Below are 20,590 nucleotides of genomic sequence, written 5' to 3'. Positions count from 1 at the left end.
TTTTGCAGATGATGCAGTTATCTATAGTGAAGTACTATCTGAAAGAAGCTGCATAAATATTCAGTCAGCTCTTGATAAGATTTTAATGTGGTGCAAAGATTCACAATTTGCATTAAATTTTCACAAATGTAAAATTGTGCACTCCACAAAATGAAAAAAAAAAAAAAAAAAAAACATAGTATCCTATGGCTATATTATCAATGAGTCACTTTTAGAACTGGCCGACTCATAGAAATATCTGGGTGTGGTGGTAAGTTCCTATGGGACCATCTGCCGAGGTCATTAGACCCTAGACTTACACACTACATAATCTAACTTAAACTAACTTATGCTAAGGACAAAAAACACACACACACACACACACACACACACACACACACACACACACACACCCATGCCTGAGGAAGGACATGAACCTCCCATGGGGGGAGCCACATGAACAAGGCGCCCTACACCACGCGGTTATATGGGTGTAACACTATATAGAATGATCACATAGGCTCAGTTGTGGGAAAAGCAGGTGGTAGACTTCAGTTGATTGGTGGGGAAAGTACAATCAGACTACAAAGGAGATTGCTAACTAACACTTGTGCCGACCATCCTAGTATATTGCTCAAGTGTGTTGAACCCATACCAAATAGGACTAACAGGGGATGTTGAATGTATACAGGGAAGGAAGCACGAATGGTCACAGGTTTGTTTAATACATGTGAGAGTGTCACAGAGGTACTGAAGGAACTGAATTGGTAGATTGTTGAAGATAAACTATACCGAGAAAGTCTGTTAATAAAGTTTCAAGAAATGGCTTTAAATAGAGATTATAGGTATATACTCAACCCCCTGCGTATCCATCACAATGGAATTGTGAGAATAAGATTAAGATAATTACTGCATGTGCAGAGATGTTCAAACAATCTTTCTTCCCACACCCCATAAGTGAATGGAACAGGAAGAATCCCCAATAACTGGTAAAATGAGATGTGCCCTCTGCCATGCACCTCACGGTGGTTTGCAGAGTATAGATGTAGATGTAGTTTCAACTTCTGTCTTGGTGGATTTGAGTTTCTTGTCTAAAGCAACAAATACACCACCTCCATTTCTCATTTCCCTATTCTTTTGGTATATGCTTAAATTTTCCCCAAAGATCTCACGACTGTCAACTTCAAGTTTTAACCTGCTTTCTGTGCCTAGTATTATGTGAGGTTCAGTGCTTTTTAGAAACACTTTAACTCTGGCATTTAGTTGTGAATGCTGTAGTAGTTAACACTAGGATTCTAATACTCTCACCTCTCTGGATTTCCTACACCTATCATCATCTGGACTGGACAGACAGTCCAAAAAAAGCTACTGTGCGCATCCCACACACAGTCAGCTACTTGGGTAGCTGTCTCTGATGTGTAGTGCACACCTGACCCATTTGTGGGGACCATAAAACCCTCAACCTTATGGTGCAAGTCTAGAAAGTCACACCCTAGCTTGTCACAGAAGCTGCAGAGTCTCTGGTTCAAGCTTTCTACTTGACGCAGAACTAGGGAGCCAAATCTGTTCAGGCGACAATACTGCAGACTGTGAACATCATTGAAACTCCATGAGCAAGGTTAGTTTTCTTCTCTGCCAGTAGCTGTAGTGATCTAAGTATGACCTTGGAGCACAGACAACAGGTATCATTTGTTCCAATGTGCTACCATGATCTGAGGCTGGCTGCACCCTGTTCCCTATGTATATTTTATTATCTTTGTAATAAATTTTTGAAGAGCATTCTGTTGATAATTTTGGCAGTAGTTGAACAAGTACAGATATAATGTGACAAAGAACAAGAAGTTATGAATAAATTTAATGAAATTGAGTGTTGAAGTTGATTTGTAAAGAATACCACAATCAATAATTTCACCTGCACACAAAAATCAAGAATCCGGGGCTTTCATGGATGTCTGCAAAGAACTTTCATTGACAGCAACAATCCAAAAAATTAGTAACAGTCAAACAATGGAAACTCCAGGTAGGAATAAGAATAACATAGGAAAAGACAGATTGTTACTTAGCGTAAAGAAGATATGTCAAGCTGCAGACAGATACAATTAAAAGACACTTATATAAAAGTTTTTGGCCACAGCCTTCATCAGTAAAAGAGAGACACACACCATTCACACATGCAAGCAAGTACACCTCACACACACACACACACGCACACACACACACACACACACACACACACACACACACACACAAAAAACTGGAATTGGCTTCTTTAAGGTAAGAGTAATCTGTCTTTTCCTACATTGTTCAAAAGATAAGTAAAAATCATGTTATGCTACCTGTTCTCAAATATATTTTAAAATATTGTGAAACATTTGTAAATTGATGTGAATTGCAATTACAATTGAAATCTGAATATATTTAATAGTCAAGGACAGTAGTAGAAGCATTACAAGCTGTATTCTAGTTTCTGTCCAGGTTTTCTGTAATTTGCGTAACTCACTTCAAGCAAATGCTATAATTGTTCATTTCAAAAAGTCAATTATCATTTCCTTCCTAATCATTATCTACTGATGCTAGTGTGCCTTCTGTAGTGACATCTATGAGGCACTGTCCGTTTACAGTTGGCAGTTACAGGCAATTGACATAATATTATGAACATACTGTGTAATAGAGAAAACATCACACACTTCTTGTTAAGCATATTGTCTTACAATTACCCACATTTAAAGAGTGCTGCCATACTGTACATCAAGTGGGAATATTGTTCAAATTGTTCTGCATTTCCTTACACTCATCTAGTGACTATACTTTTCTTTTAACGACAGTACTGTCAGTAAACATTTGCAAAGTGCTGTTGACCGTATCTAATAAATTGTTAATGTATACTGAGTACACTAGTGATCATATTTTGCTTCCTTGGAGAGCACCTCACGTTAATTTTATTTCTAATGAACATTCGCTGGCCAGTTCTATTTGTCAAAAATCCCTCTAGCCAATAACAATTTGTTAAATGGCTCCACAATCATATCTAGGTGGCGAGTCAATGGTGTTGAAAGCATTTTAAAAATCCATGAAGATGGAATTGAATAAAACTGTTCACCTACACTTATATCATATGTGAGAAAAGCAAGCTGTGTTTCAAGTAACTAATTCTTAATAAACCAATTATGATTATTTTAGAAATGCTTATTTTATTTCAGGATAGGGTGGAGAAGAGAACAGTGTCATAATCTACACCACACACACACACACACACACACACACACACACACACACACCCCTGGCTAACTGGCCATCATTTGAGACAGAGAAAACACATAAGATATCAATACTCAAGACATCATTCTGTGTAGTTTTTGCAGTTGGGTGGTTTATTAAAATGTTTCACAAGTAGGTATATTACTCAGTGGTCCTTGCACCTTAATGAAATAGTAATGAATTTAGTACAATAGTCACTCATCAAATTTAGATACACTAGTTCCACAAAGAAAATGTTCAGCATCCTAGCAATGTCAAAGAGGAGAGATACCAGAGATTATATGCTATCATCATAATTGCAGTAAAAAAAATATGGCATTTTGCTGGTCCACACAGGGTTATGGGAACTCTAACAAGTCTGCTTACATTTACTAGAATTTTATATCTTTTCAACAATGTGACCATTGGAGAGAGATCACTACCTCATTGTGAGAAGCAAATGTGGAGGAATTACCTACGGCCTTTTAAATAAATCAGCATGCATTTAACTGAAATGGTGTATTTAATAACAGCAAACCTAAATCAGAATGACCAGATATGGCAGATGGCATAAATATTACAAGTGAGGCACTTTTCTAATACATCACATTCCTACATTCTCATACCAATATATGCACCATAAACACTAATGGTTATTGCAGTTTTACTATCTAGCTCTTCATTGCAAATAATGAGATAAATGTTAGGCTGCTTATTTTGATACAGACAAGGCCAATAACTGTTATCTCCCACCTGAATGACTAATTTATCTTCAAGTATCAAAAAGATATATGTCAGATACCAAGTTTGTTTTATTTCCAGATGATACAAACACTGCAACAAATACCAAATAAAGTATAGCCTTAGAAAGATCAGTTAATGAAATTTCTCATGGACACTAATAAAGAAGCAGCTGACTGTGTTAAAGCACTTAAACAAATCTCTATTTGCAATACGAATACTGTCAGACATACGTGGTATTAAAATAGAAACGCTAGGTTACTACACTTGGGCTACTTTCATTTCAAAAAGTCATATGGGGTTAGCTTGGCTTGGAGAGTTACTCCAAAAACTAAAGTTTTCAGAGGCCAAAAATGTGTAAAAACAATTATATGTGGTGCAAACTCAAGAATGTCTCACAGAGGCCTGTCTAGAAAACTATGGCTATTAACTACTGTTTCTCAAACTATTCATTCATTGATGAAATTCATTATTAAAATATATCTCTTTTTCAAACCAACTGTTCAGTTCATGACATCAGTACTAGAAACAAGAACAGTTTTAAATCTTTGTGGAAGTCACTTACTTTAGTCCAGAAACTTGTCCATTATTCAAGAGCTCACATTCTCAATAACCTGCCAGCGTCCATAAAAGGTTAACTACATACTAATAACGTTCAGTTTAAGAGGAGCCTACAGGATTTACTGATGGCCGATTCCTCCTACTCTACAGATTAATTTCTTAGTAGAACCAATGGATGTGTGCATGTTACTAATAATATCAAATAATGGAAGTATTATGTACAACCCAACCTCTGTATAGATTCAGGACAATAATGCTATCAGTGTAAGGAAGAGCTGTAAAATAATTTCTCTACTTGATGATGGATCACTACAGTAGCCTAAGATTTGTAGTACACACCTTAGCTCATTGAACATTTATATATTTTGTGACAAGTTTGTCATTATCTTATAAATGAAAATATTTTTAAGGATTTTTTACTTATTCCATATCCATGAGGACCACTTCACTTGGGGTCTGTGGAAGGTACATTAGTGTTTTTTTTTCTTTGTAAATATTTATTGTTTACTTATGTTCTGACATGTTCTACTGCTGGAGGATATCCTCACTTTGGATCTAGTGGAACATTACATCTGTGAAGGGCATTCTTAATGTTTAGTCATCGTTCTAGCTACTTGAAATTATCTCAAGCTAAAAGCAATTCATATATAGAATGGGACAGTTTAGCGTTTGGAAATAAGTGCAATTTGTCTCTCACAAATAACTATTTCTGTGCAAATGTCTAAGACTATGAGGTATCCAAGACTTTTGTACAGGCTGTTAGTAGAAAAATCAACTAGCAAGGTAAATATTTTTCGGTAACATGAAAATAACACTATGTGATCTAGTGCTTCTTTCAAGTCCAATATGCTAAGCAACATTCTCCAGCATTTATACTCAGTCTGGCAGCACATAAAGTTTTTTTTCATGAATGCAATTTAGTTAACAAATGACAAACCTGAAGAGTAACCGCCAGAAACACCCAAGTCCAGTGCACGTGGCAACTTCTCCAGTATAAGTGATAGTCATATTTAGTTTTCAATCCTTCTGCGTACGTGAACCTGCAAAACACAATTATAGCCAATTATTGGATCATCCTCCCAAATAATGTACAAAAGTAATCTCATATGACAATAAAACCATGTCATTACAAGCTTCAATAATGTTTAAGCTTCAAAGTAAAATACACGTCCAGAAATTTACTAATCAAACAGCTATACAATGTTTAGGATGAGCAAGATTGTTATACAGATTTCTTAAAATAAATTACTAATTATTATTTATTTTGATTAATAGATAAGTTATCTCATCAGGGAATTAATTAATTTTGAATTGTATAGGGTCCAACGGACTCAAAAAGAAATTCAGTAATGTGGAACTACATAGGGTTCAGTGGAATTGTGCTCTCTGAACTTTGGCATAAGTGCACGTGATAGTGTATGAAATATAAAAGTGAGATGCAACAATAAAATCTTAGGACTGGTGCATGTTCGCAGGTAGTGCACCAAATGTGAAGTAGATGGAGTTGTTTTGAGTGGAAATCGAGGAAATTATTGAAAATGGGAATTTTATTCAAAAGGGGACTGTTTCTCTGTGGATTTAGCGTATCATAGTGTTTCTCTAGGGGACAGGATCCAAGGAGATTTAATAACATTATCACTGCCTTTCTGGACTGAAGCAGAGAATAAATAGTCTGATACAGAAATATCAGTATCTCTAGAATTAAATTATTGTTTAGAGTGTGTATTACTGATGAAGTCATTTATAAATGTGCTTGCATATGTAAATGGAGTTCTTTCTTTAATTATATGTTACTATTAGTATTCACATTTTACTTATGGATGTATTACATTTCTTGATCTACTAACATGTTTTCAATGTCTAGCTTGCTTCCCAGAATGTTGTCATGGCCTTTCGATTATACCTCACAGACACTGTTATTTTACAATGAGATACAGCACACTGATAAAGATCTATCACTCACTCCCTTTCAGAATCCATAACTTAATCAACTGATGATCGTAGTCTGTCACACTATGTTTTATAACAGCAAACAATAATACATACAGTTCACCATTTCCCTGCATCTTTCTACACAGTGTTTCCAAATTCTCAACATACACATTTGAGCTCATAGCAGGAAGTAAGGAGTTACCATTTTGCAAAATAACTTGTGTCCAGAAGCGAACCACATTCTGTACGTAATAGGGGAGCAATCATGTAAAACAATGTTCTTCTCAGACTCTCATTTGTTGGCCAAATGAGCAACAGAAATTCAATATAGCTTCATAATTATTATAACTGTAGACAACTTAATGCTAAAGGGAAAAAAATTTACAGCATTTGTGTGTTACATTGTTTGCTTCGTATCCAGGGCCAGTTTAAGTCCCAAGCGACACAAGCTGCCACTTGGGACACCAAGCTATGATGGGCACCAAAGGTGCCACAATTGTGAAATTTCTATACAAGATGTGTCACAATCAGTAGTGGCCAATTTGGGCAGCAGACAGAGTGTGTTCTAGTGCAACATTTGAGTACAGTGCATATCACAATTAGTGGTGAAAACTGACATGGTGAAAATGTACGAGGAAAAAATCGCTTGGTGGGAAAATTTTTCTGTAACCTGTCCTTTCTGTATTACTTCCTACATGGAGTGTGCTTAAAACTTTTACGCTAATGGAATAGTGATTATCAATGGGCATTGGAAGAATTATTAAGCCATTTAAATGATCTCTGCAAAACGAGCAGTCGTCTATTTCACACATTATTCTTATTGCTCATTTTTGCTGAATAAATACTTTATTTAAGTGCTCCACACCAGAAGACAATTTCATAAGATAGCAGCAAGTGACAATATGCGATCACAGTTATCTTTGGGCAACGCAATGAGAGATACTTCTAAGAGCAAAATATGCTTATATGAACTGCTTCATTTGTTTATCTATGTATTTGCAGCATTTTAATTTATCCCATTGGACCCCAAAGACATTCACACTCAAGAGTTTCACATAATGTACGACCACTAACCTCTGTCTCTATTATATACAATACCTTGCAAATAAATTAAATAGCCCACAATTTGCAATGAGGATGTTGTACAATGCTAACAGTATGACATGAGGATACTGTACAATGCTACCAGTGAAGACATAAGAAAAGCAGTATATCATGGCTTCTTTGAATCAGTAATAAGGTATTGAATTGTGTTTTGGGGTAACTCCGTGTCAAACATTAAAACTTCAGAAAAGCTTCGTTAGAAATATGCACAATGTAGGGTGAAGAAAATCATGTTGCCCTCTTCTAAAAAATATAAATATTCATCTCAATATTATTTAAAACTGAGGGCAGGCCTGCTAATAAATTTCTTTTAATTATATAAAACATACACTATTAAAATGTGTCAAATTGTAATCAGTACACAACAAGTATCAGAAACTGATTGATCTACACTTCATTATGTTCAAATGGCAGAAAGGAGGTGCACATGGTCTTACCACCCCTTTTATTTATCCCCAATGAAAAGATAATTACTGAGCATGTAGGTCTCGTTACCCTCAAATGTAAAAGTCACTTGACTGAAGAGACTGTGTTGCTTTTTGTTAATGGAAAAAGTAACCACTGTTTAGAGCACACACTGATGAAGATTCAGTTAGCGATATCAGACCTGCCACACAGACAAGAGACTTGTCATCTCAGCAAATGGAATAACTCATTGTAGCTCACAGTTAAATGTTATCAGCCAGAGAATGCATGGAGCATCCTAACTCTTAAATTGAGCTGGTCTTCCACATGTCATCATGTCAAAGGTCTATCAGAGGGCCAACAACAGCTGCCAGCCGGAGTGGCCGAGCAGTTCTAGGCGCTACAGTCTGGAGCTGCGCGACCGCTACGGTCACAGGTTTGAATCCTGCGTCGGGCATGGATGTGTGTGATGTCCTTAGGTTGGTTAGGTTTAAGTAGTTCTAAGTTCTAGGGGACTGATGACCTCAGAAGTTAAGTCCCATTGTGCTCAGAGCCATTTGAGCCAACAACAGCTTAGAGAATTGCAACAGCAGATAACTTTTCCACAGTACAGAGGATCACATGCTAATTCATTGTTGTCAACAAAATCTGATGAGCAGCTATAATTTCCAGAATGATCTACCTATGAAGTTCAGATATAAGCTTTCCGCTCGATGCTAATCACAAATTACAGCACAAATGGACAGCACAAATGCATTATGGATATAATGCTACCAACATTGGAAATGTCAGGCATAAGAAAATATGATCTGGACTAATGAGGCAGTACATACTGACACCTACCGCTTTCTTGATATGAATTTGTCGATACATATTTGAACCTTTTTTGCCAACACAGTACAGTTTAAAACAGTTGTGACACGCCATCTAGTGGATAACAAAGAGTGAAATCCAAGCCATTGATGGGTGTGCAATGTTCGTTCCATACATTTTGTCAGTGGTCATTAAACTGCGGCCACAGGCTGCATGTGGTTGGAATCAAGGATTCATGTGACCCGAGGTTCTCAGCAGTATTTTGTAATAATGAGAATCTAGCAACAAACAGGTGAATCCAAAAACGTCAACTAAAGTTAAGAACTTCTTAATAGTGTAGTTTTCCTACACAGTAACAAACAAAAATTAGGCAATTACAGTGTGACAGCTCTGGAATTGCTCAGGATGGCTGCAGTCTGAAACAGGACAATCAACACAAAGTGTTCCAAATGGTGTTGGCTTATCAGTCAGCAGGGGAAGGTGGGGAGCTGTGTAAAATGGAGCACAGTGTAACATTTGGATTTGTGTATCATGTTGCTACCTTTGTGTTTAACATATTTCCAGTTGTCTTTGTTATCACTTTTGGCCAGTGAACTTTGGAAGTGTTTATATGAGGGCCATATTGAAAGCTGTGAGCAACCCACCATTAAAATTCCAATTCCAACAAAGTAACAAAAACAACTGCAAGACGGTAATACAGACTTAACACCATATGTTTCCATATTGTGATGCCATTAGCATCTATCATGTGACCACATGCAGTACTTCCAAAATGGCTGACATCAATGTTTTGTTTCATTGGATTCTTTGTCAAAGGGGGGAAAATGTGCTACTGAAATTCACCTCTGACTTCATCCTACCTATGGAGAAGTTAGCATCGGCACTAGCAGTGTTACGAGATGGGTGAAATATTTCAAAGGTGCAGATACGAGTATCCAGGAAAAGACTGGTGATGGTGGCCCTCGCACTACTGCCACAGAACACTACAAGGAAATGATTCTGGTCAACTTTGTCAAATCTGGACAAACCATAAAATGCTGTCCGCTATATCCCAATACTTTTGAAGCTCCATCGCGCATTTTGCCATAAATGGCCTGGGAAGGTCATCTTGTGACAGAATAACTCACTGCTCATATTAGGATATTTTGGTGGGAAACTCTTCCATGTCCTCCCTACTTTTCTGACTTGGCACCCTCCAACTAACATCTTCTCGGTTCTCTTACGGAACAGGTGTGAGGACAATGCTACGAGACAATGGAGGGTGGTTGACAAATAGTTAATCTGTGTCTTCAGGAGGCTGGGAAGAAGTTCTGTCATAAGAGTATTTTCAAACTTGCAGAGTGATAGCAAAAATGTGTGCAAAGAACTGAAAACTATGTCAAAAAGTGTCAGAAAGTTTATAGAATAAGATGATGTACTTGGTTTGTCTAAATAATAAGGATTAAAAGTTTTTTAAAAAATTTCTGATTATTTTCAGTGAGACTCTCGTATTTCATCTTTGGTGTGTAATGAAAAAAAATTATTATTTTTTTTGGTTTCCATAAAGTAAAATTTTATTATATGATATTCTCTCCATTTTTTATAATCACAAACAATAGGTGTTATTCTGAGTCTTATGGCCACAGTCATATGCTAGTTTAACATATGAAGTTGCAAAAATTCATAATTTTTGCAAAGAAAGTTTGTGGGTCATTCCATGTCAAGTCACCCAGGCCTTGACACCAACCATGTCAGATTTTGATGAAACTTGGTACAATTACTTCTTTTATCATCCTGAAAGCACTTGTAAAATTTTTTTGCTCTATCTCTTATAGTTTTTTTAAATAAATTTTTAAAGTTTTTAGATTTGGCATTGTTTCAGAAGCCGAAAATCGTAACTTAAACGTGTCCTCACAACTAAAAAAATTTGTATATTAATGAATACTCAAGATATCAGTATGAAATTTTGGAATAAGTTTGTGTATTATATCTAAATGTTAAAAAAAATTACCATAAAGTATATTAAAATCTTCCAAATGAAAAAAAATTTACAACTTTTTTTTTAGCTAACGGATGTTTAGTTTTACAAAAACTGCAATATCTAGAGTCTCAGACCTGATAGAAAGCTCACATTTGTTTTAAAATACTCTTAATTGTATAGGCTATTAGATAAAAGAAAAATTATGTTGGCTTTTTAACCTATTTAATAGTTATCTAATTTTTAAAATAATATTAATTATATTTTAAAAATAAAAAGTACCAAGTGACTTAGACACCGAAAATAAGTTTTTGTCTTCTTGGAGTAACAATGTACGCTTGGATTTTGTTTTGTTACTCCTGTGTTTTGAAGTAAAAAATTATTACAGTGTTAAATAGTGCTTGGATAGTATTTTATTAAGTTTATTCGAACTTTCAGTAAGTACTGTTACTTAGTTTACGGAGATTCTTTTCCAATATCCTATAAAAGTAACCAGAACAGTAATCGGACCAAAAGTGAAATCAGTATGTCAGATATTCAAACCTGTAGCGTAGGGTTATTTAAAAATTTTACTGTTTCCAAACAACCTACACACCTTCAAAAATGTTACAACCGGTATCTGAATTGAGTGAGGAAGAAAAAGATTTGATCCACTTACGATCTGGAATTAATCTGTGTGAATTTAAGAATATATGTTCACACCACAGCTACTACTTTTTAAATGTTTTTGGAAAGTATCAAACAACATGTGTAGACCCACTAAAAAAACACAGAAAGCCCATCAAAAAATCGTTGAGAAGTGTAGGCTTTGATCTTTCTAAACAATTACTGACAAAAAAATTAGCATAAAACCTGGACAAAAGCTTTGCCCAACATGCCATAACTTTTGTGAGGAAAAATTAAGAGTTGAAGTCAATGAAAGTGAAACAGATGATGAAGTCATGGTTGAATTAGAATCATTGGAATCAAGAAATGAATCCCTCGTACAAACAAACATTGCTCTTGATAATTTAGGTTTAACACCGATAAAGCTTCATGGCTTGTCAGAACAAAGTAAAGGGTCTTATTTTAAAAGGAAGGTTAGCAGTATTGAAAAGACTGCAAAAAAGGCGGTTTCAAAAGCATTAAAATATGATGCACCAAGTTCTGATGATGACGAAGAAGATAGAAGTGTGGTTGAGAAAGCAAAGGATTTTGATGTAATGATTTCTCTTATGAAAGAGAAGATTTCATCTGTTGGGAGGTCTAGAAAAATCCAGATTCTGACCTTGGCTCCAGATTCTTGGAGTCGAAATAAAGTGATGAAAGAATTTAATGTAAGTGAGTACATGGTGCAACAAGCTAGAAAGCTAAAATCCGAAAAGGGTATTTTGGAAACTCCTGGTCCAAAAAAAGGTAAAACTCTTTCTGAAAATACAGTAAGACTTGTAACAGATTTTTATGAAAAGGATGAAAGTTCCAGAGTGCTACCTGGAACAAAAGACAAAGTAAGTGTTCAAAAAAATGTGTACATGCAAAAAAGACTCATTTTGTGTAACTTGAGAGAACTCTATTATTCTTTCAAATGGGAGAATCCCGAGGTAGAAGTAGAATTTTCAAAATTTTGTTTCTTGAGACCTAATTGGTGTATCCTTGCTGGTGCTGCAGGCATACACACTGTATGTGTATGCAGTATCCAACAGAATGTTAAACTATTACTGGATGCTGTGAAAGTTGAAGAATCTTATAAAGACCTAATTAAGATGCTTGTGTGCAACACGGAAAACCAAAACTGCATGCTACATCATTGCGACAACTGTCCTGCAAATACTGCACTAACTGAGTACTTAACTGAAAAACTAAGTGAAGATTATGATTTAGAAGAAGAAATTGTAATCAGTCAGTGGGTTAACACAGACAGGGCAGAAATGATCAAACAGTCTATCAGTGTTGAAGACTACATTTCTTTATTGGTTAGGTCATTGGAAAAGCTCACCCCACACTCGTTTATGGCAAAATCCCAATCAGCAGCCTTTAAAAGATTGAAAGAAGACCCACCACCCAAAACAGCAATTATTGTGATGGATTTCAGTGAAAATTATTCCTTTGTTACACAAAATGAGATCCAAAGTTACTACTGGAATAGAGGTGGTTGTACTCTACACCCAGTTGGAGTTTTTCTAAGAAATGAGGAAATTTTTTTTGTTTCCAACCACTGTTTTATTAGTGATGACCAAGAACATAACACTGGTTTTGTTAACTTTGTACAAAAAGAAATTACAAAGTGGCTGTCACAACATCATACTGACAGGACTCAGTTCACTACTTTACAGATGGTTGTGCTAGGCAGTACAAAAATAGAAACAGTTTTAAAAATTTCACTGAACACTTGAGAGACTTTAATTTGAAGGCCCAACACTCTTTTTTTGCAACAAGTCATCGGAAGTCAATTTGTGATGGCCTAGGAGGAACTATTAAAAGAATTTTAAGGAAAGCCAGTCTACAGCTTTCAGACGAAGAACAAATAATGACAGCAATCGATGTGTACAAGTTTTGTGAAAAAAATATTGAAAACATTCATTTTCACTTTATTGACAAAAAAGAAGCTGATTTGCTACAGTTAAAACTAGAAAAATGTTTTTCAGCAACTCGAACCATTCCTGGAACAAAAAGTTTTCATAACTTCAAACCACTTCCAACAAACAACCTTGAAATTAGAAGGACTACAGATAGTGTAAAACCCTTCTTAGTCTTTTTCTTTCCATTCTTCTTCTGATTGGGTTCGTGTTGAACCATCCATAAATAGCTATGTGGCTGCAAATTATGATGGTAACTGGTACTTTGGACTGGTAAAAACAATATTCAATGATGAAGAAGATGCAGAAATTCTATTTCTACATCCTTCAGGACCAGCTGCATCATTTTATTGGCCTGAAAGAAAAGATTCTTGCATAGTGCCTTTGGAGCACATAGTCTGTGTAGTAGATGCATCTCAATCAAGCGGCACTGGAAGAATGTGTTACTTCAAAAAAGACTGTATCAAAAGAACTGAAAGCTCTTGGATGAAGTGGAAAAACAGTTTGAATCAGCATTAATGTTTATTAAAAAGACAAAATTACTCAAAAAATTCAATGTTTCAAGCAATCAGTTGGGTTATACATAGGTGTCGTAAGTACACTATCTTTGTACATAATTCTAATTTAATCTACTATAATTAATAAACATGTTAAAAAGCCATCATTATTTTTGTTATATCAAGTAGCCTATATGTTTAAGAGTAAATTAAAACAAATTTGAGCATTCTATCAGGTCTGAGACTCTAGATATTGCAATTCTTATAAAACAAAACATCCGTAAAAGAAAAAAAAACACACATTATTTTTTTCATAGAAAATATTAATATATTTTAATAGTATCATTTTTATCTTCAAATATGTATAATAAATAAACTTGCTGCAAAAATTCATGATGTTACCTAAAAGAGGTTTTAAGATAAGCAATTTTAAAGTTTTGAATACAAATTAAATTTACCATTTCCGAAGGTTCAGAAAATGCAAAACATAAAAACTTTAAAAATTTATAAAAAACTATAAGAGATACAGCAAAAAAATTTGCAGGTGTTGTCAGGATGGTATTAGAACCATTTGAGCCAAATTTCATGAAAATCTAAGGAGGTGGGTGTAAAATTTATTTTTTATTGGGTGATTTGATATGGAATGACCCTTGTGTTATAGTGATGTGAACTGTGCAACCCCTGTTGTAGACACCACAGACAATGATGAAGATCAAAGTGTGTCACAGGTAGGCCCATCTAATACACCAACTGAAGAATATAGACCATGCAAGAATTTAACTGGCCTGATATTTTTAGAAGTTTCCCTAAAGCTGACGGAATAATAAGTAGCTGAAGAAAATAGAAAAACGGAAATGAATATCACTGTACAGGTAACCCAGTTAAAAAGTGTTTGAAGATCATTCAAGACAGTGAAAAAACTAAAAGCAACAAGAGAAATTGTTTTCCAAAGATTCTAACTTGGGTGGAACTGTGGGAAATAAAATGTGTGAATCTTTAGATTATTCAGACAATAAAGATATTAAAGGTCAAAACGGGGGCAGGGAAACATTAGGCCACCTGTTCAAGATGGTTAGGTTTTAGTAAAGTTTCCTGATAAGAACCTACTTCGCAATATATTGGTTAAGAGATGAGAAAGGAGGAGGATGGAGGTGACCATGAAGTGACATTTCTCCAGAGAGAGGGCAAAAACCAAAATGCATTTGTACATCTGTATGAAGCTGATATAACAAAAAGTCAGAAAAAGGTGTACTCATGGTTTTACCGAAAACAAAAAGTCAGCATGGATGCCTTAACTCTGGCCCCTATCTAAAAGGTTTTACTGCCGAATGAATACTGTGAAAAGATAATTAAATTCTTTTCAAAGACTCTAAATATTAATTTTGTCTATCACCGATATTTCACTGTAGTTCAATTTATCTATCGGGGGATCATAACACACCAATATTCACGTAAGTTACCAATTAATAATACAATCGGTACATACGTGGGCTGGGATGCCGTCCCATAGAGTCAGTATTGCTCTTGGGCAAAAACATTTGAGGACCACTGCATTAGATACAAAACCCAAGTCCGTGTGTTCACCTAAAGCATCTCAATGCAAACGTATATGTTCGTCAAGACAATACGTCACGCTAGCTTTCCAAACCGTGCCAAAAGTATTTTGTTCAACCACATGACCGTTCTTGCAGAGGAAAATTACGCTGGCTCAACTCAGTGGAAGGTACAGCCCTTGCTGCACCGTGGAAAAAGGATGCGCGAGTGCGCGCCTTGGGTCTCAGTGTGACAAATTTCCGCAAGTTACAGGCTGCAGTTGAATATTCATGAATGAACAAAACTCCCAATACCTGTAGCAACTTGTGGGGGAGCTGGCTACACTGTCAGGAAAACAAGTTGATACCAACCGCTCAATGGTCTGTTTATCTTGCCCCGAGTACCAGCGTTGTACATAAACGTAAGAGAAGGTACTTCGCTCTCTGTCACTATTCTACTGCTTCACCCAGTATCGGCACGTCTTTCCGCATCTTCATTTGCTTCTCACTCAGTTTAACTAGTACACTAAACGACATACCAGCGAAAGATACATCCAATAATTACAACTACAGTGTAGCACTTGCCAAAGTACTAAGAAAATGACGACAGTGGCGCGACGCCTGTCCTATTCTCGCAACTCCTATTTTTGCGCTTTCAGACTGTATTTCAACTTCAACCAACATTGTCACAAGGTCTGCAGCAGTTCAGACGGGAAGAGGTACACTAAACTACGTCCATGAGGTTCTGCCAAGGAGAGAACTGGACTCTCTCTCTCTCTCTCTCTCTCTCTCTCTCTCTCTCCCCCCCCCCCCCCCCCCACCCTTGGTACTTTTCTGCATGCGTTTAACTTGTACGCAGATATTTATTTCATATAGTAAAAGCTTCATTTATCCCGAACTTTTGTGTCTGTATGTGACAGAATATACAGCCAAAACTTAAAACGGTTTTCCAACAACGACGATGTGGCCCTTCAACCTTGAGATTTTATTAGATCACAACGGTTGGCAATCCCTGACCCAGCTACTCGCAATTCGCCGATTGATTTCCGATTCATGCTTGACTTCAGAAGCGAAGAAAATATATCGGAAATAACGTTTATTTTTTCCAGCATTCGTCCTAATAGCACTGTGATTATACTTTTGTCGGCAATTTACGCAGTGCACCGTAGGTTTTCTTGTTGTAATAACAAGTTTGCCAATAATAATGAAACCTTTAAAAATGCGAAAATTTCACACCTGCTTGTAGAAAATTAACAGCAAGGAAAAGCAGAAACTGTGGAAATGTTGAAAACTTAACATTCCCACAAAGATTTGCAAAATCACTTTCTTCACATTTCATTTTTTAAGCGTCTAGCTGCAGTTTTACACATCGTGCAAACGCGTTACTCGAACCACTCCAACGTTCACAACAATAGTGAAAATGATATTTTCGTTAACTCTTGAGAATCAATACACTTTATAAATTCATTAACAAAATTTTTATAAATTAAAACATGTTATACCTTCAACAGCAATCAATTCCACGAACGAGCGCCGAGTACTAATTATTGAAACAATGTTTACACTCAGTTACATACGTGAAACATCTGTGGAGTTATACACAGAGAAGCGAAGAAAGGGTGGCGACAGTAGTCTCAGATGTCACTAGTACACGAGAAGACTAAGTTAAGTTTCTTTTTAAGCTTGCAGACTGTGTAATAAATAAGGAATCAATCACATAAAGCAATCAAAACCTCGTGCAAGTGAGAGCAAAAACGATAATCTCCAGAGATTCAGGTTTAGTAGCTCCCATCTCTCAAGTCACGTATCGTTGGATTACCCATTTCCTGCAAAGATCTCCAAGCATTTTGAAATTATATATATATATATATATATATATATATATATATATATATATATATATATATATATAAGACGCAACGTTCTGAGCTACAAATTCACTCACAACACAGGTTCACAAGGGATTTGTGAGAAGTGCAGCCAAGGCCACAACGCTATAAAAGTGCTATACACCGTGATACACACATTGTAAAAACCTAATCCTTTGTTACGATTCCTGTTTCGAAAGTAAAGCGACAATGAGCTACGCCTGCAGCGATAGCAGATCCTACAGGCCTGTTAGCCTGTACAGATCGAAGTACTCCTCGGTGCAGTGGTATGTTGGTAAGATTCATTTGCAAAAAGTTGTGTATTATTCCACACTTTTGCAAACAGGAAATAGGTGAGACGACGAACGAGCTGCTTGCAAACAACGCTATGTAAAACACAATTAGGAGAATAAGAATGTGCGAGCTATTTTTTCGAACGCTGAATACGGTATACAAAATATGGGCACGAATTTCATCAAAAATAGTTGCTCAACTTGCTGCTAGACGTGCATTACATATATAAGTATCAGCAGATTTTAAAGGGAAAATAATCCAGTAGAAATCTGCCTGAAAAGTCGAGAAGTCTTTCAATTTCGAAAGAAGTCTGAATGACCTAGCAGCCTTCCATATAGTGACACCATTGTTCAATGATATGAAATTCTGTGAAACATGATCGTCGGGCTCCATTTCGAAAGCTAAGTCACTTCTACATAAGCATGTTCTTTAGAATTTACCACGAGACAGCAGAAATCCTGGAGAAAATGGAGAGAACTATTTGAAGCAATAACCCTAGCCTTAATTCTATGAAGATATCATCAGATCAAGGAGTCCTGTTGTGTACAGCAATTCATGAAATCGGCATTGACATATTTTTCAGTTTGACATACAGAATTTATTATGAATGATGGCTTCGCGGTTTTACTTCTAAAAGCGTCATGCATTTCCTTTTGCTGCCCATCAATATTTCAAAGTAAGTTTACTTCAAAATTCTATACACTATTAATAAATATTATTCTTACATAGCTGGAAACTGACCTCCCTGTCAAGTACGAAAAACCACAATGGTAACACTGTCACGTAAGCGAAGAAAAATGCAAAGAAATGCGACTTACCAATCCTACTTACAATGCTGAAGTAAGAGCAATACTAAACAAATCAACTAGTAAAACTATCTCCTTGCGGAACGGTGGTAAGCAGGGAAACCTGTTGGAACAAACGTACCACTCGAGGTTTCTGACGCACGCGAAACAGCGGCCCCATAATTATGTTCCTCACTCGCAACAGTAAAACCGTTGCGAATCGTGGCCACGAACCGAGAACAGCCGAAGTGGTAGCTGAACGTCATCACGTGTGGTTTAGGGAAGGGGAGAGGGGACGCTTGGAGGGAGTCCCCATTGTGCAACTACCCTCTTTCTTCCAGTGCGGTGTTTACAACGTGCCAGGAGTGCACTAAAGAAACAGTGACGACGGAGAGCTAATGGGTTTGGTGATAATTAAGAAATTAAGCGCTGCATTTTGATATTTTTGCACATTTACTGTTTCTGCTACGTTCCTATTTGACAATAATTGTTTCAAAAAGTGGCACGAGCCCTGAATCTGGCAAGTTATCTGTTGTAGCACTAAGTCGTGCTGTATGTTCTTGAAACTTCTTATTAGGCAGAAAATGGAAACTAAAAAAATCGTGTCAATATTTGTCGAATGAATTATTGAAGGCAGAACAACCAGGATGTACCATAGGCGAAAGAGTCTCTTGGTTAAAAGCAGTTAAGCGAGTTTAGCGCGCTGTTTTTCTGTCATTCTAGTCACTTCGTTGCTCGATACTGTCGATTCTGACCAATTTTTCTATTGTCACTTTTAAAATTGAGCTTGCTACAGTTGTAGTGGCATATTTTATACGTCAAATAACGTAGGTACTACATTCCATACGGGTTTGCTACGTTCCACATTCACTGATTTGTCTAGAAGTGTGGTGAACAAAATTTCACGTTGTTGAGTAGATGTACGAAGTCTTTCTGCATGCGGTCACGTCTTCTGCTGTTTACTAGCTCTCTTTGTTCTTAAAAGAAAACGACATTCTTCAATAAAAGTATCTGTATGTTACAAGATAATCATAAATAAACGGTCCTGTAATGTACCGTTTCGTACATCCTGGCGTTCTTAGGAAACCAAAGACAGACAAATGAGCTGTCATTTTTTCACTTACTGTCGATTTTTATGGCACGACATACGCTCCCCACTGTAAAAACTAAGTTATAAACCAATACAAATGATACCGTTCGCACTCATCCACTATTAAATTTCGACGCGCAAGTCGCCGAAGTGGCGTTAAATCGAACGACTTGCACCCGGCGAACGGTCTACCTGACGGGAGGCCCTAGTCACATGACATTTACATTTTTACTATTGTATTTATAAGTATAGATTTCCGCCCGCTTGGAGCGCTGCTGTAGCGATGCACAACAAAAATAGACTCCGGCGTAGCTAAAAAATATTAATTTTCTTTTGAATTTGCATTGTTTCCCAGTTCATTGTTTTATATTTACCAACATCTGAAAGCACAAAAGCTCTCTCAGTCCTAGACGAAGCGGTAAGGTTAACATGGAAATTATTTTCGTGCCTTGTGCATACCTCACAGAATCTACACTGAAGCGCCAAAGTCACTCGTAGAGGCATGAGTATTCAAATACAGATATATGTAAACAGGCAGAATACGGATCTGCGATCGGCAACTCCTATATAAGACAAGTGCCTGGTGTAGTTGTTAGATCGGTTACTACTGCTACAATGGCGGGTTATTAAGATTCAAGTGAGTTTGAACGTGGTTTTACAGTCGGCGCACGAACGATGGGACACACCATTGCCGAGGTATCAATGAAGCGCGGATTTTCCCGTACGACCATTTCACGAGTGTACCGTGAATATCAGGAATCCGGTAGAACATCAAATCTGCGACATCGCTGCGGCTGGAAAAAGATGCTGCAAGAACGAGACCAACGACGACTGAAGAGAATCGTTCAACGTGACAGATGTGCGACCCTTTCGCAAATTGCTGCAGGTTTCAATGCTGGACCATAAAGAAGTGTCAGCGTGCCAACCATTCTACGAAACATCATCGATATGGACTTTCGGAACTGAAGGCCCACTCATGTACCCTTGATGACTGCACGACACAAAGCGTTACGCCTCGTCTAGGCCCGTCAACACCGACACTGGACTGTTGATGACTGGAAGCGCGTTGCCTGGTCGGACGAGTTACAAACTGTATGAAGCAGATGGACGTGTCCGTACACGGGTATGAAGACAACCTCACGAACCCATGGACCCTGCGTGTCAGCAGGGGACTGTTCCTGCTGGTGGAGGTTCTGTAATGATGTGTGGCGTGTGCAGTTGGAGTGATGTGAGACCCCTG

At 36.9% G+C, this 20,590-nt stretch overlaps 1 protein-coding gene across 2 annotated transcripts in view; it reads right to left on the bottom strand.

The window, feature by feature from the left end:
* The window catches only part of LOC126481042 (uncharacterized), a 544,233-nt gene that overhangs the window by 114,083 nt on the left and 409,560 nt on the right, over positions 1–20,590 (bottom strand). For both annotated transcript variants that reach the window (XM_050104523.1, XM_050104524.1), the window contains exon 4: positions 5,456–5,558. In XM_050104523.1, coding sequence (XP_049960480.1) covers positions 5,456–5,526 — 71 coding nt within the window. In that variant the 5' untranslated portion in view covers positions 5,527–5,558. The remainder of the gene's footprint in view (positions 1–5,455; positions 5,559–20,590) is intronic.

This window comes from Schistocerca serialis, chromosome 5 (genome assembly GCF_023864345.2).
Source record: "Schistocerca serialis cubense isolate TAMUIC-IGC-003099 chromosome 5, iqSchSeri2.2, whole genome shotgun sequence".
Lineage (NCBI taxonomy): Eukaryota > Metazoa > Arthropoda > Insecta > Orthoptera > Acrididae > Schistocerca > Schistocerca serialis.
This window is presented reverse-complemented; position numbering and strand designations above follow the sequence as displayed.